Here is a 23,687-nt window from a genome sequence, read left to right as displayed (position 1 = left end):
GGCTGTTTCTATTCGTTCAGAAGTGGCAACACTGAAAGCAGCACTTACGTCTGTCAAACGAGTGACAAAGATGAAGGCCCCCGCAGAGTCTGGCCAGGCCAACTGGAGCCAGATCTCGCGTACCTGGCTGAAGCATGTTGTCACCTCTACTGCTGAGGAGCTGTGTTTGGCCTGCTGCACAGGCTCGAGCTGCTCACAAAACACATAAAAACACATGTAACACGCATAGCGTACGAATAAAACAGGAAACATGTTTTCCAGGACTAATTAATGACGATGCAATTTATGTGTTTTTTTAAGAAGCTAAGCAGTGCAAAAATTCAATCCCCTATTAAGCATTTATAAGGATTATGTTAACAATTAATCAATGCATTATACCGCACAATAAACACACTAATACATAGCTGTATGCAGCTGTAAAGACAATGCTGTGTTTATTAATGCATTTGTCAAGAACTACAACTCCTATGACCCATCTATGACCAGTGAATAAAGACCTAATGAATGCTCAATAACACAATGTAACATAGTCTTAAACTCATTTACAGTAATAGCTTTAATCGGCCTGTGGATTAACTGTTAATAAATACTTAATAACATGCTTTGGAGTTGTTAAAAAGCATTTTTTTCAATCCAGATTAACCACATGTATTTACAGTTAGTAAATGCTGTACAACCAACCACCTATAGTTGTTTTAAGGCAATAAATACATATGTTTGTAACTGCTTATTTATGCTGCATTCATGCTGTGTTGGAATATGAATTCCCATTTGTGAAAATTCAGGTGAACGCCTCCTGATGCTGGAAAAACAACTTGAAAAGACAGCAACAATTTTGGTACACGACCTGCTGACTTTAGATGAGTGTGTGAATGCAACATCGTACATTGCTTAAAAAAAACAAACAAACAAATGAAAAAACAAGCAAAAATAACCAAAATTAGGATATTACAAAGAAAATGACATTTTACATACAAAGGATCTGTATGTGTATGGATGGTTAATCGATGTATTAATCAATGCTTTAACTTGGATTTTGTAGAACTACTTTATTGATCTTTTATTTGATCAAACATACAATGAAATATCAATTAACAACTACATTATAATAACCTCTCACCTTGTCTGTTTCCACTGCTTTACGGATTCTGTCACAGGATCTGTCATGAACGATCTGCAGCCACTTATGAATTGAGGACTTGAACCAGTTATGAAAGCCTGTCAGGGCCAACATTTTGGCATCCCTAGTTAGAGAAGAACACAAATACAAAAGCAGAGGAAAAGGCTGTATTCTCATCTCCTCACTGTCACTTCAAACAACCATCAGTCAGAACCTTTTACGCTGCTATATGAATTGTCATGAGAGCTGAACTGAAAACCAACTTGAGAGGAAGAAACTCCCGAAAGCCTTTGAGGATTTTCAAGGACATGAAGAGCTCAAAGATGGTCTCTCCCATTGTCTGAGTCAGCCTTGAGCTCTCCTGCTCCAGAGTCCCACAAACCCGCTCCATCGCTACATTTACATCGTCGGCTACCTGAAGGATAAAAGAATTTCACTGTGTTCAAGTACCTGTATCAAAGTCAACAAGACACAAAACGGCTCTGTAAGACTTGTTTACAAGGACTTTGTGTTGCATTTGAAATGACATACCTGTTTCTCCAACTGTCTGTATGATATGCTGAAGAAATCTACTTTCACCGCACTGTGAGAACAAACAAAGGATGAGATGTCGTCAGCCCAACAACAATGATCGGAATCAATGTTTCTGTGCTAGCTTTCTTCTTGATGAGATATTCAGTGTTGATTTTTTACCTGTAGAAGAGTTTGTTGTAAATGTTCTGGGCTCTCTGTACATCTGCACATGCGGCATCAACTACCTGAACCAGCTTTTTCAGCTGCTCCTCCAGAGTCTACATTGTGAATACAACATGACAGATATCAATATGTCCCTTCAAGCTAATGAAGAAAACTTTGTTTTTCTTGCATTCCTCCACAGCGAATGATGCAATAAATAAATGAATGAATAGAAGTCATAGCGATTTATGTTTAGCAACAGCAAAACTACATTGGATTATTCGTGAACAATCTCTAAGGCAACTTGTGCAGTATATTTTCTTTAAACCTAATTTATTCAGTTGCACGCTAGGTGCTTACCAAACACATGAATTTTTGCTAAAACATTACTATTTAACTTTGAAAACTGGGTTGACAACAGTTTTCTAATGCTGCATTCAGATGGCTTTCACAAGCGATTTGACCCTTTAAAAGCTGAGCGAATTGGTTTGATATCTTTCAAAAACACGAGGGACAAGTCAATAGGCAACTCTGCAAAAAGACAATGCCCTGAAAATTTGTTTTAAAAAGGGGGGTGTTAAGAAAACACTTGCGCATACGGAAAAGTAGCACACCTTTTACCATTTAAACTCTCCTCATGCATTCAGTTGAAATTCTGCCTCCCAGCTTGTTCATGAGCCAGGAGTTCTGCTGTTAACTTTCACCCAATTCCTGTCACTTACTGGATGTTTTGATATAGTTTTGCTTCTGTCAAATGCTGCCACATTTTACTTCAATTCATCAAGAATTTCTTCTGTTTTGGGCTACCTTCATCACTGTGGAGGCATGCAAGAAACTTTCTTTACAAATTCAACATGACACAGGGTGAGTAACAAATATACAAATGGTCATTTTTAGCATGAAGTATTTCTTTAATAAATATAAACATACCCCTTCCTCTGGTTTATATCGCGCAATTAAGCTCTCGTACCACTCCGCAGTTCCTTTCTGTTGAAATGATAACACAAATTAAGGAGAATATTTAATTAATTTCCTGCACTCCGTGGTTGGCAGAAATGTGAATCATGTCAGCCCTGTCCTTTTCGCTGCTTTTATGTAATACAAGCATACACATGGGTACCTTTCAGTGAATTTTTTTTTTTAGATTGCAATTTCATTGTTACCTTGACAGCAGTAGTGATGTCCAAATGCAGTTCATTTCGAAGAGGACAAACAGTCTTAAAGGCCCGCATGTTTTGCATGTAGCCAATCCCCCTGGCATTCACAGACAGGAAAAAGCCAATTACAATACAAGGTGGCTTTCAGGTCACGTATATGCTGGTTCCATATCATATTGTTCATAGAATATAAAATATCAAAGAGACACAAAACCTTCAATTTTACTAAATTATTTCCGCTCTAATTGTATACAGGATCCGGAGCTGTCTTTGCAGGAGAGGAGAGATGCAACTTTAACTGTTAGCTGAGTCACTCTGTCTGTGTGTGAGTGTGTGTGTGTGTGTGTGTGTGTGTGTGTGTGTGTGTGTGTTTCTGAGAGGTGTAGAAAAGATCTTCCTTGAGCTGTTGATTACTGGGCATAGCTGGACTTCTTTTTGTGTGATGGTACCTCAATGTCGCTACCTTTAGAGCAGAATACCTCAGCAATACCAGCCAGATTGCCATCAAAAAGTAAAATATAGGTATACCCATGGTCTTGATTGTTTCTCATGATTTTATGGACACATGTTTTTTGGTTAAAACATCTTCTTAATGAAATCGGTTGTGTGTCTACATTAATGCCTCGATTTCCATGAAACTGAATGTGGATATTCATGTTTTCCATAGGATGAATGCTTATGCTTTGGTGTTTTCCTCAAGCTAAAAGTTCAACAAGCAATATAAAAATCAACATCTAAATATATCATCTTCATTTCACTGATCTGACCATTGGATTGAAAGCATAATATCAGATAAGTAATAGTAAATGTTATGTAAGGTATGTAAGTTGTGCTTATGACTTTTATTTCTACGGAACTACACCTGTGAAACGTATCACAGCGCATAAGGAAGCACGCATCTACTGCTAGTTCACTTAGCACCAGTAAGCTAGCTAAGATTACAGCTCAACCAAGGAGGTCGGCTTATTTGTCTGTGAGTAGATACGCGCTTTTTTCTGGTGATAAGGTAACAGGTGTAGTTCGTTAGAAAGTAAATAGTGCCTACATGAAACCGCTCACAACGAGGTCTGTGGATTATCTTTTTTCAATCTTTTTTGCGCTTTGAGCACCACATGCCGAGTGCCATCTAGTTTCATAACATTCGTGAGAAGGCATACATCTCTACGGCTGATATCTCCAACTCACACCAAGTCAATCTAGATTGATAAATAACACTACAGGTAAGAGGATAAAATATGTATTTTCTTTTTTTTTTAAACTGACCCTTTAAAGTTTAACGCAACAAAAACTGTGGTCAGGAACAAATGTTAAAAATTGAAATGAATAATGACAAATGATTAAGATATTTCTGTTTAAGGAGCCCAATGCTGCTTCTTGAACAGAGCATGACTGACTGGTTGACGTCTCTCTGTGTCTGCTGGGTTGAGAGGTGGAGCGTGTACCTGGTATGGTAGCACAGGCGAGTTTTTGATGTGATGTGATGGCAGTGTGACTTTACCTCAGCATGAGCTCGTAGCGTGTAATGGCAGCGGCGCTGGTGCAGGGGAAAACCTGACGCATGTTCTTCATCAGGCACAGGCAGTGCTCTGTGTACAGCCTGAAGCTGTCTGACAGCTGCCTCTCCTGGACACAGGAAGGGCCCTCAGTTATAGCTTCAAGTACACTGGCTGTGAGACATTTTTGGCTGAACCAAAAACCCTTAATGTATGTCAGTGAAGAGCTCAGCTAATGAGGTGACTTTTTCCAGATGATGAGAGATTTTAGTTTTCTAAAGAGAGGCTGATGGCGGAAAATCCTACCAGGTCTCCCCGCACAGCGGTGGGGTCCCACTCTGCATCGATGGTCCTCAGGAGGCGCAGCAGCAGGGAGTAGCACACCCTCTGAGTCCGATGGTGGCTGCTGTAGCACTGCCAGCGACTGGGTTAAAAAACAAAACATGCAAATCTTACCTGATGCTTAAGCTTTCATATTTGATTTGATCAATTTTATTTATCCGTTAATACTTACATAACGGCCTGTTGGAGAGGTGACAGATCAGTTTGCACAGCATGGTGAGTCAATACAGTCCATGCTGCAGGACAAACCTGCCCGTTCCAGTTGTAGGGCTCCCTCTAGAATTATATATCGTAGATTACCATGTCAGATTAAGAAAAAACGTAAAAAACTTCAGTTTGTTTCACACATAAACTAATATAATGGACATAGCCACGGTGACGTCACTCACTTGTTTGTGAACTCCTGCTTTGTAGCCTAAAATGTGGCGTTGTGACTGTAGCTATCTTGGATTTCTGGAGCTTGAAGTGACCATAATTGGCCAAGAGATTGGAGCTAACCCTAAGGCTAGCTGCTAAGCTTAGCACTGTGCATTAGAATCTGTGGTTCACTGTGAAAATGCTAATCCAAATTTTCACTAGCAAAAAACAGGCTTTAAACCATAAAAAACAAAATGTATATAATATTTAAACGGGTGAGTTATTAGCCATAAAAATCAACATACTCCAAATTCATCCTCTGCCGTTCTTCCTGAGATTTTTTCCTTTTTTTCCCGTTACAGGGGTTCTTTTTCGGGAGTTTTTCTTTGAGTGATGTTTGGGTCTAAGGGCAGAGGGATGTCATATACTGTAAAGCCCTCTGAGGCAAACCATGTTTTGTTATAATGGGCTCTATAAATAAAATTGACTCTGTTTTGGAGTCACCCTCAAGTGGCCATTTAAGGAACTGACTGCAATTTTTGGCACTTCTGCATTGACTTAATTTTTCAGCCCTGGGATTGCTGCTTGGTTTCACAAAATAGCATACATTCAACTAATAATACAAAATATAAACACTGCTATAAACTAATGGACAATACATAAAGTATGTAAATGTAATTAGTATTACAATATGTTAAACTGTGGTTTTGTGTTTCTCATACAGGTAGCTTTGAATAAATGTCCACAAGAAACTCACCTTAACATGTGCATGCTCATACTCCACAATCTGACTCAGCAGTTTTTTGTGAACGGAGACATTTGATTCTTTCTTAGACAAAGTTGTGTCTCTCTGAATGAAACAAAGAGAGCATAGAAGTTGTAATCCTTCACATCCGACACATTCAAGATGAAATGTATACTGTACACTGAATTCACAGACCTGGCTGGTGAAGAGCTTCAATATCAGGTGACATTCTCCCTGAACTTTAGACGTACTCGATCGGGGCTCCAGCTTAAACCAAGTATCATAACCGACGACTGGGATCTCCTGCAAGAAGGAAACCAGGCACATTAAAACACTGACATACTTCCAGGGAAATCCTTCGCACTGTATCCTTCTGAGAATCTGTCTGTGGTTGTTTTTGATTTGTCACTGTAGCTAGACGCCTCTGACTGGTGAGAGTTTGTTTTGAACACTCACATTCAAAGGGATGTTGATGCAACCAAGGAAGTCATCGGCATTCTCCTCAGAGCCTGATGATGCAGATCCATTGGCACGCACTGACTTAGCTATCTGCTTAAAATACCTGACAAGAAAAAGCAAAGTTTTGTCACAGTTTGAACTCATATTTAAGTGAACTGTGACACCTATAATCTAACAATTTTAATGTTTAGGCATTTAACTAACTGTTTTATCCACTGTGACTTACAATTAGAGCATTGTCAGAGTTTCATTTCCTGTTGAAAGTTGGCCATTATCCTACTCCAAATTTTGCTCCAAATGGTACACATTTTCCTTCACAGGATTTCAGTCCTTTTGTCCCTTGGTTATAATTGACATTTTTAGGTGTTCATTAGACTTGTCTGCTATTTATTAGTCTCTCCATGGCCCTGGTTGAACTCTCTGTGCTCTCTGTGTGCACCACGTTATTGGACTGGGCTTTCTGTATGTCAATCCATCTTTACGGTTGAAATGTCAATTTCACGGGGTCACTTTGTTGTTTGCAAAGTGACCCCCTGAAATTAACAAGCAGGATGGTGTCAGTATTTTTCAACTAATATTCATTTACTGCAACTTTTGGCTTCATTCAAATGAAAAATACCCTCTGATTGGCAGGTTGAATGACTTATCTATTGACTGACAAAATGCCAACTGGATGATTAAATTAATTACTGACTTCTATTAATTGTGCACAAAATTGCAATTTGTGATTGAGAACTAATAAGAATGCTGAATGGATATTCAGCATTTATTACATAACGAGTATATAAGACATCATTACACTTCACTACATTAATCAGGATTGCACAGCGCAGTTTGCTGTACCTGCCCATCCCTCGAAGTCCGCTGACTTCATTGAGTTTCTTGCAGGCCTCAGCAACCGACACATCATCGTCATGATCCCTGAAGAAAAGAGGAGAATTCAGAGGTTATTACAACCTCTCATTTCCAACAGGAACATTATCTTTGAACAGCAATCAGCAGAACTCAGAATAGAAGGAGATCTACAATCAAGCAACACTCAAGAAAAGCATTAGTCCACAGTACCTGACCGTTATTGGAATCAAGACTCCCATGGGCGAGAAAAGTTCCTTTAAGAGCAGAATAACGACCCTTCAAAATATCTCTTCAACATGCCTCACAGTCTTCTAGGTTGTTAAAAATTAAATGGGTAAAAGTTTACAGTTCAGAACTGAGCTCAAAAGGCAACTAAATCTGTGTACTGATAGTATTCTTACTGAAGGATATAATGGATAAAATTGTCAAGTATAACCAAAATCAATCATCTTTTTCAACCAAACTATGATATCTATTCTGTTTGCTTGGTGATTGTAAAAGTTAAAAAAATGTTGAAAAATAGAGATTTTGGTAAATAGGTTGTTGATTTCAAAGGGTTTTGACAAATATTACAGCTAAATATAGCTATAGTCTTTCTTTTTCTGCATGTATGTCTTTTGTTTGTGATGCAACAAAATAAGAACAAAAACTAATCTAAGATTAAAGCAAAGTTATCCATCCATCCATCCATTTCCATTTCAGTTTTTTGGGTTGTGGAGTAGCAGGCTGAGCAAAGTACTCCAAACATCCCTCTCCCTCCCCAGCAATGTTGTCCAGCTCCTCCTCCAAGGCATTCCCAGGCCAGATAAGATATATAATCCCTCCTGCATGTTCTGGGTCTACCCTGGGGCCTCCTACCAGTTGGATGTGCTCTCTAACAGGAGAGTTCCTCAACCTACCTCCACTATATGGAGGAAATTCATTCTGGCCACTTGTATCTGCCATCTCATTCTTTCGGTCACTACCAAAAACTCATGACCACAGGTGAGGGTCGTAAAGTAGATGGACTGGTATAATGAGAGCTTTGTCTTCTAGCTCAGCTCCTTCTTCACCACGATGGTTTGGCGCAAAACCCACATTACTGCAGATGAGACGCCAAATCGCAGGTAGGAGCAAATTTGCCCCAATCAAATTACATATAATGACAATCAATCGAAAAATCCTTCTTTGTGTCTCATGATGACATTTAAGGAATTGAAGGTGTACTAAACTTACCATATGTCAAGATGTAAGAGGTCATTGTGAACATCCTCTATCTCACTGTGAAAAAAAATCAACCAAAAACACGAAAGTCATTAATCTCCATGAGTAAATACTGATAATAAACACATCAATGTTTTAGTGGTTCTTTCACAGAGATGACACTCTGTTGCACTGGTCACATTACTAACAGCTCTGGGCTTCACTGTGAAACAAATGAAACTGTGAATCCTGCATGTCACACATATCACCATGTTCTGCTGAAGGTCAAACTGCTGTACTCACAACACAAAGTGCTCGTCCCACACTGGGTTGAGAGTCTCTGGTTTGACCTCAGTCACCTGGATACTCCTGGCAGGTAACACCTCCTTAGTGCTTGAGCGTTTCTCCAGCTTCTCCCGCCGCTTCCTGAAGCTGAACTTTCTCTCCTTCTTCTCCTCCATCTCCCGCGGGCTCTGGCCCAGCAGGATTCCCAGCATGCAGTAGGGGTCACTGTAACCTGGCAGGCCATGGGGTGACGCATAGAAACGGTTATCGCACAAACTGTTAATGTCACCCTAATGATACCGTTACAACAGCAAGTAGAGGGAAAAATTAGAGAATTAAGTGTCTTGTTTTCGGAAAGTGCTCGTCAGCATAATAGGTGCAACTAGAAGTCAGTGGGCTTGTCTGAGATAAATATTGCTTAATGTGGAAAGTCTAAAGTCTAAAGTCATCTAATTTGTGACACGTCTGACTCAATAGCAAGTGACTTGGGTCCAAACCTCTGCTATGTAGGGTTGGGCACTAAATCTATATAATACTGATATCATGACATGAGGCTAGATATCATCTTAAATCTTAGATACCGTAATATTGTAAATGTTGTCTTCTCCTGGTTTTAAAGGCTGCATTGTAGTAAATTCATGCAATTTTATGAACTTACCGAACTGTTCTAGCTGTTTTACTATTTGCATTTACTAATTCAGTCATTATAGCCACATAACTGATCATGTATCAGAAATCTTATTGTGTAAATATTTTTGTGACAGCACCGATACTCAGCCTACAATATCGGTGCAATATAGCTATCAAGGTATTTGCATATTTGATTTTCTCCATATCACCCAGCTCTATCACTATGACTGCATATGTCTGATTATTTCTTTTAATAGAAATATTAGGAATAGCATGTCCACCACAACCATATTCCCATCTTACAATAAAGAAATACTATTCAAATAACAAGCCTCTCCTATTAGGGTGCTTTTAAATAATTACATGCATACTGTGCATACATGAAGAGATGCAAAGAAAAAGGTATGCATACAAGATATTCACATCAGTGATGTATGTCTTACTCAATTAGAATACAAGGCTCAACATTCACATCTGTATGTGAAATGTCAAGCTTTACTGTAATTTATTCAGCTTCTGAGGGGTGATAACAGCATGAAAAGTCTTGAGCAGGTCGGACAGGATTCTACCCATCATGCATTGCATCAGCACTTCTGATCAAACCTGCACCAAAAGTCATACCTTTTTTTTTTTTAATAAAAAAAGTTAAGAGTTATTTAATGCTTAAGATGTCTCACCATTTGCATCCTTGGCCATCAGACTCTTTGCTTTCATGACAGAAACTCTCAAGGAAAAACTGGCTCTCTGTGAGAAAAAAGTAAAATGTGAACAAATCAAGGTTATGTGTTGAGTACATTACAGTATTTCACATAACTTGACTCCTGTATCTCCATTTAAAACAAACATCGGCATTCACTCTAGAGTAATAATGTGAGAAATCACATCCTGCATGCATCATCAGATATTTTATGTACTGGCTTTGTGAGTTGCAGGTGGAAAAACATATGTTTCACTAAAGGCAAAATAACTGTAGAGATTAGTTAAACGGCAAAATATTTTCACTCACAGCATTTTCAGCAGTCTATTATAACAGCTCACAGTTCTTAAAAGAGGTATTTGAAAGGTCTGTGGCAGTCAAGAGAAAGATATACAATCATGCGGAGTGGGGCTTTTAGGTCTTAGCATCTCTCAAGTCTTCAAGGGCATCAGTGCGCTTCAACAGCTTCTATGCTTTGACCACTATTGCTGTTCAAACTATGGGCATGAGAAAATATCAGCAAATGCACTGAAACATAACCTGGGGCTGCTCAACTGCGGATTTCTAAATGATCTGCACTTTGTAAAAAAAGTTCATTTTGTTATGTTTTTAATGTTTTAACACCCCTAAGAACTCAGCCAGAGATTTTCACGTTTTAGCACATTTACTTTTGTAATCTATATTTTATGTCGTTGTTGTTGTATGTTGGACATTTGGAAGTATCTTTTTCTATTGTTCAGAAACCAGTTTGTGTCCATTTACTTCTTCATACAATATGACAATAATTAGGAGACTCTTCACATTTTTAGATTGTCATCATAAAATCATTGTGATGGAACTTAAGGCTGTGTTGAACAGTTGGAAAAATACACGACAGTCTAAAATAGTACAGCATGCATTCGAAAATATTCAGTAAAAAAGCTAAAATTCGCTCAAATATTGTTGTGTGCCTTCAATATTCTGTTCTTTTTCTGTTATTTCTGGATCTCTGTGGCATGATCAGTAGTGCCCCAAGACATTTTTCATAGAGGTGACCAGATGGGGCCACTGAAAATCTTGGGGTGGCACACCAAAACCAAAGGCCATACCACAATTTCAGCAATTCTATTTTGCTGTTGTATGAATATGGGTTACTTGAAAACTAGGTCAGTATGAGAGTTAAGAAATCACATACCTATATAACATGAAAGTTATTGAGTGTAATTGTCTGGTACTAAAAAAAGTTAAAATTTTGAGTTCCACAACAATCCTGATTTAAAGTGATATGTATCTGTATATACATCTGTTTATTTTGGTAACAAAAATCATGTAAAGATTTTTCCATGACTAAGACGAGATGTTGATAAACTAAAAATAGATTGTTGATAATAAAAACTATGACGAAATGTAGGTTTTGTTTTTCATTGACCAGATGAGATGAGACAATTTTCTAATGCTGATGAGCAGTATAAGCACATATAGGCTGGTAAACACCAGTAAAGTGGGTGCCAGGATGTTTTTCCGCCCAGCAAAACACTCTCACTGAAGCAATTGTGTCAGGGTGGCTACGACCACCCCTTTGGCCATCTCTGACAGGACCACTGGTCATAAAGCTTCCACTCAGTTCTACTGGACAAAATGACCTGTGACCTATGATTTTACATTACAACTACTTAAACTTATACATAAAACTTCAACTTTCAATGATATGTTGTATATAGTCAGTAATGTCATAATATTATATTAGCAATCACTGAATATTTAATGATCAGGGTAAATGTTTCCCCTTGAGTGTAGAAAACTGATGCCAGCTTTCACTGCCACAGTATATCTGATGGATATTGTCATGGCAACATTTGAATGGACTTGTGTATGAAGAGTCTCACCTTGGATTCTTGAACTTTTTGTAGAGTGATATCATGTTCCTCCTCACCCATATCAAAGACCTTGGAGAGATGATCAGACAGTAAAAATGCAACAGAATATATATTCTAGAAACACAAGTTTTTTGTTACAATTCAAATTGCACCACTATCCACTCCAACACAACAGAAATTGTATATATACATAATATAAACCAGCACCTGACCAGCTGGCAACAAAACACAACGTGAAAAAAAAAATAAGACGCCCACACCTGACATAAAAGACGCTACAACCCTTGACACGATTTCATCTGAATGGATGTAATATCACAGCTGAATATCAGTACACAGTGTGACTGGGCTTTGATGTTTAATCAGGTTTGAGCCAAGAGCATCTGCTCAGATTCTTACAGCCTGCTCACAACAAATAACACTCTTGATGAAGCTAACAGCAGTGTTACTAACAGAGATTTAATAGAGCTCAGAAAATAGAGGTGTGGATAGATGCATGGATGGATGCATACTTGGATGGATTGATTAATAGATACCTTTAGCAAGTAAGCAAACAGCTCTTCATCACTTTTCACGTGTTCGGATGATGGCACTCCCACTCGGTTGACCACCGTGTACACAGCTTCCTCATAAAGCAGGTCCAGCTACACGAAAACACACTCCACTTAATAACAGCCCTTCAAAAATAAAAGCTCATGTTCCTTCATGCTTTCTGCTTTGCTGCACATCAAAGGCAGGGAGGGGGTGTGCTATCGTGACTTTTAAAATTTAATCCCTGCTGAAAATCTGATGAAAACAGGGAAGCTGAGCTGACGCACCTCTGTCCTTCTGATTCTGTCGGGAATAAAGGCCTGGTCCACATGCTCCTGCGGCGGCGGCACTGTGCAGGCCCCTCTTTGGCACTGTGAGGGGTCAGAAAAAGTTCAGACTACCTTTCTAGCGTCTCTTGGAAGTATGGTAGTTCAGTCAAGTGGTTCCAAATTTAAGGATGGATCCCCTCCAAAGGGTAACAAGATAAATCTAGGCATAGTGAGATTAAGTATTGAATAGGGCAGAACAGAAAAAATAACAAGTTTGTAGATATTTTTTGGACTAACCTTTGCTTTTTGTCCCCTCAAAAAATGTATTTGAAGGGAACCATTTAAGGGGTAAATCACTCTTTGGTGAGACTGGTAACAACCCAAGGTCATACAAAATGTGACAAAATGTGACCAACCTCATTTTTTGTGAGGGATCACATGCTAAAAAGGCAACCACTGGTTTTAAGTACATTTGGTTTTATGAGTGTATCATATGTTTTGTCATGTTAAATATGAATCTGGTAAGTATAACTGGCTAGTACAGCCTTCAAATAAATGTAGTGTAGTGAAAATTTAATATTTCCCTTTGAAATGAGGTGGAGCATGGGCGCATAATGAGATGAATGACCCCTTGGCACAGATCTAAAAAGGCCCCACCACTCCTCCTACAAAGAGCAAGACAAGCTGTAGTTGGTGTGCGTCTTTTTGTGGTTATGTCATGCTTTATGGTCATGTTGTGACTCTGTGAGTGATATTTGTTTCGTCCCTTTGCAGTAATTTTGTCTCTTTAAGGGACTTTTTGGGTTGTTGTGTGTCCCTTTGCATGTCTCTGTGGCCATTTTTGTCCCTTTGAAGTCATTGTGTGTCTCTTTATGGTATATGTGTCTCTTTGTACTTATCTTGTTTCTCGGTAGTTCCTTAGCATGTCTTTGTAGTCTTGTTGTGTCTCTTTAAGGAATACTTATGTCTTTTTTCTTTTTTGGTCATTTTGTATCTCTTTGTAGGTCCTCTGCCAGTCTTTGTAGTGGTTTTTGTCTCTTTTTTCAAGTCTTTTTTTCTGTCTTCAAGGTAAATTGGTATAATTTATTTGTATCTCTTGAGGTCTGCTTGTGTAAAAGTTGAGTTCCATTTTGCAGTTGACCAGGGGGTTCCCTTGAAACTCTGGGTTCCCAGCCCCATCAAGAAATCCATCAGTGAATACGAGCATAGAATAACCATGATAAAGTAATGTCAGTGCTGCTTGCTGCATTTATGGCCACTTTATCTATAGTGCACCAACCAAAATCATAGGACACGTTCGAGATTCCGACATCCACAATAAGTAAACAGACCAATATTTTACTTCTTAGAGGATATTATGTCTTGCCAATTATGATATGAAGTGTATATGTTTCTTATGTGTTGACTCTTTGCTTGCTGCCCATTTTTCTCCCTCCAGTCTTATAGCAATTTAGAAAAGACATCAATTGCTCTCAGCAAAGATGTTAATTCAACACCATTGCCTTATTAGCATTTGCAGCAGACGGAGCTGAACATAACCACTGACAGCAGCTTGTCACAGCTGAGCTTTCAGTCTTCTGAGCACCCAACCTAACCCAGCCCTTCTGTCTATATACGTCATATTGCCCTGAGTGACAGCGCTGAGGCCTACGCTCAACACGAACACTCTTCAAGGGTGTGACAGACGGAAAAGGTGGACGTTGGGTGGAGGTTACCTCAGCCTGGGCAGCCCGCAGCATGTTCCCCTGTTTCTGAAGAATGGCATTCACACGCTCAAAGAACTCCACGCTCTCCTCGGACACCCTGCCAAGAAGAAGACGAAGCAGATTGAAGATCTAAAAATAACAATGAAATACTTGGAAAATATGTTAATTTTGAAGAAAAAATGTGGTGAAATACATGTTGTATTATTGTAAACAGATACATCATGTCATCGGAATATTTCTGGATCGTAATGAAAAACAGTGGGATTTGGTGACATTGGTGGAATCACACTGCATCCTGTTTACAGACACTCTGAGAAGCGTCTGTCCATAAACATGATCTGTTTCCTTTTAATGTTGAACTACTGGACTCCATCACCTGCAGTTCACCGCCTCATTAGCAAGCAAATGTCGACTTATCTCATGCACTAAAAAGCAGAGCAGGTCTGGACCACAGCTCTCAGCGATCCAGCATGTCTACACTCTGCATAAATCGTGTTAATCTACTATGATGAGCAGGGCTGTGTGCAAAATGCAAATGATGTTGTCTGTTCCCTCCAGGTGTGAGTGAATCCCCGGACTCCTGCCGGCCCCAGTTGTCATGGTGATACAGGCACATTTACAGAGGGAGTAGCTGGCTGAACACCTTGGGAATCCCCCCCCACCACCACCTTCACACCTCCCAAATCTCACACTGGGTGTCTTCCTCGCCAGGCAGGCAGCTGCTCTGATGTGAGCTGTAGCAGAACCGTTGCGATCAGCCATGCCGTCTGCTTGTAACTCCTCACCCCCACAGCTCCCACACCTCCCAGCTTCTGTCTCCTTCCTCGTGTCTCAGCCAACCCCGTCACATTATACAGAGAAGCCATACACAGAGGCCCTGTCATGTGCCTTTATTAGCGTCATCACATCACAGCAGGCGTCTCGCAGCCCATCCCAGCACCCACTGACTCTCGCCATGGTGGGGGAGCGGATGGCAAACCCCTGAGGTATTGATGAGAGCTAATGGAAGCCATGCTGAGAGAGTTGGTCAGGTTTCAGTACAACTTAAAAGATGGATTTCTTTAGTTAAAATGGTTGGAAGATTTTACCAATGCTATATACATAATAGGGTCCTCTTTTGAATAAAAGTTATTCCACACCAAAGTCATGTAGATTAGTTCACCTATTTTCATTATTCTTTCAATATCCTGAATTGAAAGCTGTGCAATTCATTCTGCATTCTTTTCCGACCCACCTAATGCCAAGAACAAATAGCATGTGTGAGCAGTGCGTAAGCGTCGTATGAGCATCGCAGATCCTGTTGTTCTGGATCCTGGGGGGTATCACGTTAACAGATTAGAGCAGCCACACTGCTCGCGTGAGCAGTGATGCTTAGATACATCTCACCTGCTGCTCAGCTGCGGCACATCTTTTCCACATGGCACACGCATTCTCAGCAAATACAGTGAAAATGGTCTTTTGATAATTATATTAACTCTATACCACATTTTACTATGATTTAAATGTCTTTATCTAACACAGACATGAGGAAAAACAAATGTGTATGTTTTACTCAAACTTCCTTGTTTCCGTTTCAAAATAAAAGCCCTCCAACCAAATTTCTGTCAAGGCATTCCACAGTGAAACTTTTGCAGGACTGTGTTGTTAGCAATGCAGTAGCTTGCACTGCTTCATAAGTGAGTGGACAATGTGCTTTTAATTGTGTAAATACAGTAGTTATGACAGCAGGCAGCTCTGCAGCAGCGCTGCACCAATTACGCTAACAGTGTGGACAACACAAGCGTGCAAGCCACGGCAGTTTGGCGAGGTTATCGTCATGTGCTGGTCACGCATGCAGTGTGTTCCAGGCGTAAGGCAGTAACACAAGGTTTTTAAGTCGTTCAGAAAGCTGCTGCTAGAGCTCTCACAGGATTTAAGAAGTTGGATTATATAACAGAAGTACTGATGTTTCTGCACTGGCTGATACTTTCACATCCAGGCTGAAAACACACCCTTTTTTTTGGTTCACTGTGATGTCTTCCAATTTATTTGCCAGAAACCTGAACCACTGACTGTTTTTTAACCATCTTGACAAGTAGGCTAGATAACTCTGTGCAGAAACTGGAAAAAGTAGTTCTAACTGCAGTAACAACTAATGGGGAATAAGAAATGTAATACCCCAATACTGTGACAGTTATATTATCAGTTTTTTTGTTAATTACTAACCACAACCTGTTGTCATAGCGACATTATCACCTGTGTGTGTGTGTGTGTGTGTGTGTGTGTGTGTGTGTGTGTGTTTACATGTAACATTGTGCATCTTTTATATTGTTGTTCCTTCACAGTTTACAGACTTCCTGGGTAATGTAAAGTCTAAATGAACTGAAGCTGAAGTTAAAGCCATTTCATATTACACATCATTTTTCATTCCAAAGGGGGAAAAAAAGTCACAAAAAAGTATAGAAAAATCACTCTGAAATTTATAAAAACTGATTTTGTGAGTTCTTATGAGTGCTTGCTCCCCCATGCAGGTCATTGTTTGGAAAAAAAAATATTCTGACGGACCTCGATTTTAACAGATTTCCGCCTGTGGAAATTTATGTTTGATCAATGAAATCCTGTGTTCCAATTGGTGTCATGTAGCAATGTCATAGCTGGTTGCTAGTTTATTTGCTGCCAGCGTGGACCATAGACTGTATATAAAGATGGACAACATAACAATTCCCAACGTGTAGCTTTTCAATCTCAAACATCCCCTGATGTCTAGCTGTAGTATAGCCAGCCCCTCCATGTTAGCAAATGGGACATAGGACTGACCAAAACCTCAAAGTACACAGTAAATACATTTTTAAAAGAGGGTTTCTGTCACTGAAAGTAGTTCTCATCACCCTGATGTTTATTCAAGTGATCGTTTTTATGATAAATCTGATTTTAATGAGATACAGTATTTGATTCCACCAAAAGGAGAGTTTCTGCCATGAATGACATCTGTGACAGCCAATCCATGCCCTCACATTCAATGGGGCTCCTGCGATTGGTAAGATGGGTGTTTTGGCGGGAACTCCCCCACGGTGGATATTGCTACTGTGCAGACTCTGGCTCAAAATGACATCATCGCGCAAGATGGCAGCAGCTGTATCTGGGATATTTTATTTTCATTTCAGTGGGGACATATTGCGCATCTTTATATACAGTCTATAGTGTGGAAAATAGGGCTTGAGGTTGCTCAGCAGCTTGCTAATGTTATATGGATTTGTGGTCTTATGTATAATGTGGTAAACATTAGTCCATTAATTATCTGTCTGGATAGGGACTATTTGAGGGGAAACTCAGTGGGCCTCACACAGAGTTCTTGTTTTAATGTGACAATTATTTCCTTGACTAATAGCATAACAATTTGGACCATAATGACAGGAAACAAAATGCCCACGATGACTCTGTAGAGCCCATGTTAATGAAAATCAGCAAATATTCACATTTTATAAACTTGAAGTGCTGTGCCTTTTGGGTACCTTAACCATCAGAAATGAGTTACTTGAATCCTTGACAATCAACATAGGTTAATTGTTGAAGAGATTATCATCTCATTTGTTAGCATTTAAATAACTTGCCAACAAAGTCAGGCTTTTATTTATCAGCCTCACTGGTGTGTTCGTTGATTTTGCCATATTACTGATCAAAAACTGAGTTGTTATTTTGATCCGAAAGCTCTCAGTCAGTGTTTGAAAGCTTGAAACCACAAACCGAGTCTTCAATCTGTGAATGACTCTGCAAACAAAGCCTGTTCTACTGACAGGCGATGGGAGGCTTTGTTGTTTTTGGAGCTTACAGTTTTCATTTGCATACATAGTACAAATAAGCTTAATTTGATTGTAATACTTGTGCTATGAGACACTCAGTTCTTTCCACATCTATCTTCAATTGTCCAGGGCATCCTCTCATCCAGAAATCTGTCCCATCCTCTGTCAGTCAGTTTGAGGATTTGTCCAAACATTGTGGGATCTTTTGTTTTGAGCTTTGGGGCAATGTGTTCATGAGCAGAAATAATGTCCAAGTGATGCAAATCCAGTCAATCATGATTGACTCCCCTCCCCAAAAAAAACGTTGCCGATATCTTTCAACTTTTTTCTTTCTCTCACATACATGCACACACACAACACCAGAATAACAAATTGATTTGATGTTGCTAGGAAACAGGTCAATTTTTTTTACTGTCATTTTTTTCTAATTTATTTTCAGAATTCATTCAATTATGGTTTCATGTCTGGAGAGTAAATCAGAAGGAAAACATGATTAAAAACACTGAACCTCTTCCATTTGCAAGGATATGTGTTTAAATGTAACTAATTGCAAGCGTGAAGGTGACAGCAACTGCTCACTTCAATATAATATGGCAGTGCATACATGGTAATTAATAGTGCAGACATCACTGTTGTCTGCAGCATGAAAGATGATGTGACGTCTGTATGCATTCTAATAAAATAAGCAGATTTTTTAATCTGATTCATCACGGTTGTCAGTGCATAATATTAGCCGGCAGCTCCTATCATAACAGAGGATCTCCATGACAAGGATCCCCTCCTCAATACTACACAAAAGACGTGTTTGTTTTACTTTGATTACACATCTGATTAAGGAACAAAACATTACAGGTGAAAAGAGTCTAACGAGGAGATATGATCGCAGAATCTCTGCATTTCATAACTTGTGAAAGAAACGGCAGTCTCGCAGCTAGAACTACTGACAGACAGCGCAGAAGCCTGGTGTGAAATTATTTTCAACTTGGGTCCTCTTGGGCGCTTCACAATGGTGATTCACGGTTTAGACTTTCTCACGGTGTAGGTCAATAGCTGACTGAGGATTTGATGCATTTGAAAACAGGGAAAGGGCAACTATAAGATAAAGCTCTTACATGATGCCTGAATACAAGGCAGATGATGCTTGAACAGTGAACAGTGATTTATGTTCCTATTCATCAGACACTATAGTACTGTGCAGTATTATTACACTATGGCTCAAGCATTGCTGAGCTTAATAGAAAATCTCTCTTGCATATCTGACAGTATGAGGTTATATTGTTCCATTTTTAGTATTGTAGATATACCCTCCTTAGGGGTTCTATAGTATGTCCATAACTGCATGTATTAAGGTCCAAGAACAGACCAAAACCAACAACGAGCTCATACTGCTGACAAGAAGCCAGCAGATAAATATAGATTTGTATATACGTATATAGACATATATAGATAGATATTATTCCTCTGTGAGCTCTAATTGTTGTCCCAAAAATAGTAAAAACACATTGATTAGCCACATTGTTAAATTTTCCTTCAATACAATGAACACAGGCACTTTACTTCAGAAGCTGTATTTCCAGCAGCTTTCTGTATAGTTCCTTTGGGACCAAAAGTAACACCCACACACAGGTACCCAGACCCTGGATCTGTTTAGAGTTTCCACCGCAGAGAGTTTGGGCAGGGTTGTTGTCACACGCTGCTCCGTCCAGCGGCACACGTCATATTCCTTGTTCACTGGTAATAAAGCACTGAAGTCTGCAGAACAGGGCTGCAGGAAGGAGTAGGAGTTTCTCTCAATGGGATATAAATGAATAGGTTGGTACACTGACTTCTTTACAGGAAAGAGCTGGGGATTAATGCTGCTGGTGCGCACAGAAACTAAACTCTGACACATTTTTTTCACCAAATTAGGATTAGAATATATGCTGTTCACATAATCTGGTTGCAATTAATATAACATTTTTAAACCTTTCAAGATCCACTCAATAAAAACAGATGGAATGGTATAAAATTATATAATATTTATATAAAAATTTAAAGTGTGTTGATAGATTTACTTTGTCAACTCATGCATGGAGTAAAATTTCAAGTAAATGTTCTTGAAGTTGCCAGCACTTGGTCCAGTGAATAAATTATTTTTTCCTCAGTCTACAGGTGCTGCTAAGGCAGCAAACCACTCATTTTATGGTTATGGTTTACTAGTGTTTGAAAAACTTGTCACGGTATGAACATTGGTTAAACCAGGCGCGGCTTAGCCATGAGCACAGAGTTCTTGATTCTTCCCTGACCAATGAACAGTGTGTAGCGTTTCTAGCTCCACCATATAGAAGCGGATCTGTGTGCTAGATGCCCCAAGCAGAGGGGTGATTAAAAATGGGGAGGGTTTCAAAGGTACTGAAGGTACCATACATAACTTTTCACAGTGGCATTGCAAAAAAAAAAAGTGTTCTCAACTGATCTGATCTGAACTGAACCAACCTGATGGTGGAAACGCCCCATTAAAAACTATTTTTATGCTGTAAATGCTCTCTTGGCAGTGGTTCCTAAACAGGGGTTTAGGACTTCATTAGAGAGTGGATACTAGGGCTGCCCCCTGAAAGCTGAGGGCTCTAATCATCAGTAAGAGACACCTCTGTCAATTAAGATTCCTTATAGTCGAGCAGTTTTTTTTTTAATTTGTACATTTTTTTATGTTGCTGTTGTTTTTGTTTTTTTGTCGGTTTGTGTGCAGTGTACTTCTGGGGATGTTTCAGTCCCTAGGTTTAGCTACAGAGTGTGCACCCGTTGCTTTATGGTCAGGATCAAACGGGCTTTAGGCTGAGTGCAACAAGCAGGCAGGGGAGATCAGAAAAATATTAAGAGAAAAATAAAACATTGTTAGTTTTGGTGCTTTGGTTTTTTTTTTTTTAGATTTGGTGACAATAAGAAAAACACATAATTACACCAGCCTTACCCCGTAAACTTATAGCCTGTCATTAATTACTGTAATTGTAATGCACATTAGAGTTTTCCATTTAATGCCATTCTAAATTGATGAGTTATTCTGCATTAATTAAAAAATGAGAGCCTCTGTACAATGTCACCGAGGAGTCAAATCCATTAATGACACTGCGGTGAGCTCACGATTCAAAACACAGTGAAGTCAAGTGTGAAATATGAAGTCCACTGCTGTTGCCAGAGATGAAAAAGAATGGTGAAAATAAGCGAACAATAATATAAATTTAAATATAATTCCATAACGCCCAGTCAAGCTCATTTCTGACAGTGTCTTGTGTTTTTCCACAGCCTTAAAAATCAGCTCACATGGAAGCAAAAACATAATTTGCTCAACTGAATTAAAAAGTTCACCTGCAATGTGCTGGTCTCTGCTCTGAGAGCCCAGCTCTGACAGCCAACAGTACTACTGGGTCAACAAGTGGGGATGGAGCAGCCCAAATCTACCCGGCCTCATTTGCAATTTCTCAATTAAAGTGAGAGTTCAGGCAGACCAGCAGCAGTCTGAATGAATAACAAAGATCAACAGCCTGCCTCTAATGATGAGCGCTGAGGGTACGGCTGAGACTCAGTGGGAAGGGTGTAACAGCAGGGAGCTGGCATGGGAAATGAGGAAAAAGGTGAGTTACTGACATTTCAAATCACGCTTTAATTAAGAACACAAATAAGGTCATTCTGGTGCAGATTTTACATTAAACTGCATTACGAATATAATTAAAAATGATCATATTGATGAAGCATCATTACATCCCCCCCCCCAAAAAAAATGGAGGGTTTTTATTCTTCCAGATACAAATTGATTAGTGTCCAACAAAGCATCTGAGGTTATCTTCCATGTTAAAAATAGACACGGTCGTCAGTACAAGTATAAGTTCACAGAATGGCAGCAGCATGTGTTTAGGTTGCTATAGAAACCTCAGGTTCATACTATTACTTTTGGCTTCAGATGAGGTATCAAAACAAGACTGAAAAAAAAAAAACACCCAGATGACTAAATTTACCTGTGCTACTTTATTTGTTGCTATGAGGCAGACCAAAAACAAGAACAACAACAAAAATGAAATAAACCTTTGGAGGGATCAGACAAAATTAAGGTACAAAATTCAGTAAGATTTAAGACATTAATCAAGACATTACACAGCATTATTACAAAAAAATGTCTCACCTTTAAGCTGGCTATGGAGGTAGTAACAGCACCAAATGGTCTATGGTCTATGGAAAAAGGGTATCATGGGCAGGACGAGTGTGACATTGTAAGGATGTCTTATGCTTGCAACACACCGTTGGATATTAAAAAAGCAGCTAGCAGCAGTTAGCAGATAACTCAAAGAAGAACAGGAGCCTTGAATGTCCACACACAGGGAAAACAATGAATTCTGGAGCACCTCAACCTTCGATTAGAGGATGAGATCAGACACCATATAACAGAGATGGTAAACAATCTTTATTGCCATGTTATGCCATTGTTATTGTTTAGAAAGCGCTGCTGACCGACATGTATTACACTAGAGACTGTCTCTGTTGTGTTAAATGTTAAATGTATTGCCCGTCATGCCTTTTTTTGCTTCTGTGATGCTGGCATGATGTCCTAAATCTCAGAGAGCCATGATGCCACCATTGTTTAGTTCTGTGTAAAAATGCAAAAGCGGCATGAAAACGGGATTTCATAGCAGCCCTATAGCGCAATCTGTTACAAATGGAATTTCAAAAAGTCCAGTTGCAATGATATAGCAATTAGATACATTCGCACATGCTGTATGTACATACAGTAAACACACACAGCCATCCATCCTGTCACCCAACAGACACAGAGTACATTTGTACACAAACTAAAAAATAAGGTGATGTGTTCTCCTGCTTGATGATGCGGCGAGATATCTTTATCACACATCTAAAAACAGTGCTGTGCTACACGTCACAGGAGACATGTGGACACCGGAACCATGTGGCTTGATCGGATACATAAGAAAGCAGTATTTGTGACACCCTCAGAGCCTGACTGTGCATGTAATAGTGTGGTTGATGTGTCCTTGGGGGAGAGGCAGCTTGTGCATTCCCTGCTCACAGCAAGTCACAACTAATAAATGCCAAACACATTAAAACATTGTGTTGACAAGAAATAATGACCTGTGGCTTCGGCTGGATGGCCAGCCGAAAACAAATGAATAACAGACATGAATTATTTCTTATGAGCTTGTGCCGCTGTCCTCAAAAGGCTGTTATGTGTCTGAGCTACACTGCAATTTAATTTTATCCAAAAACAGACTCTCATTAGAGAAGCTATTACTTGTACTAAGCGGTAACAATCAAACAAATATTAACTATAGTTAGAAAGTGTGATATATTAATGAATAACCTGCCTCCCACTTCTTGCTCAAACTCAAGTGAGGCTTAATTTGTGTCAGACAGCGACGCAGTTGGTAATCTTAAAGCAAAAGCTCAAAGTGCATCACAACTTTACTTTTAATATTATAACGACGCAACAGGCTTCTGCCAATAAGAAGGATTTCAATTCAGTCAATACATGTTCATCTGTTAAACTCTAAATGGCTGCAAAG

General features: G+C 39.3%; 1 protein-coding gene across 1 annotated transcript in view; it reads right to left on the bottom strand.

Moving 5' to 3' along the window:
- The window catches only part of baiap3 (BAI1 associated protein 3), a 42,698-nt gene that overhangs the window by 8,556 nt on the left and 10,455 nt on the right, over nt 1–23,687 (bottom strand). Inside the window, exons 3-23 of the mRNA XM_042505409.1 lie at nt 14,369–14,456; nt 12,672–12,755; nt 12,390–12,497; nt 11,863–11,922; nt 9,978–10,044; nt 8,689–8,902; nt 8,419–8,463; nt 7,192–7,269; nt 6,346–6,451; nt 6,085–6,192; nt 5,902–5,994; nt 4,960–5,063; nt 4,752–4,869; nt 4,451–4,575; nt 2,959–3,049; nt 2,726–2,782; nt 1,814–1,911; nt 1,652–1,703; nt 1,384–1,535; nt 1,121–1,244; nt 49–189 (exon numbers count right to left, since the gene is read on the bottom strand). Coding sequence (XP_042361343.1) covers nt 49–189; nt 1,121–1,244; nt 1,384–1,535; nt 1,652–1,703; nt 1,814–1,911; nt 2,726–2,782; nt 2,959–3,049; nt 4,451–4,575; nt 4,752–4,869; nt 4,960–5,063; nt 5,902–5,994; nt 6,085–6,192; nt 6,346–6,451; nt 7,192–7,269; nt 8,419–8,463; nt 8,689–8,902; nt 9,978–10,044; nt 11,863–11,922; nt 12,390–12,497; nt 12,672–12,755; nt 14,369–14,456 — 2,113 coding nt within the window. The remainder of the gene's footprint in view (nt 1–48; nt 190–1,120; nt 1,245–1,383; nt 1,536–1,651; nt 1,704–1,813; nt 1,912–2,725; nt 2,783–2,958; nt 3,050–4,450; nt 4,576–4,751; nt 4,870–4,959; nt 5,064–5,901; nt 5,995–6,084; nt 6,193–6,345; nt 6,452–7,191; nt 7,270–8,418; nt 8,464–8,688; nt 8,903–9,977; nt 10,045–11,862; nt 11,923–12,389; nt 12,498–12,671; nt 12,756–14,368; nt 14,457–23,687) is intronic.

The sequence above is a fragment of the Plectropomus leopardus genome, chromosome 17 (genome assembly GCF_008729295.1).
Source record: "Plectropomus leopardus isolate mb chromosome 17, YSFRI_Pleo_2.0, whole genome shotgun sequence".
NCBI lineage: Eukaryota > Metazoa > Chordata > Actinopteri > Perciformes > Serranidae > Plectropomus > Plectropomus leopardus.
This window is presented reverse-complemented; position numbering and strand designations above follow the sequence as displayed.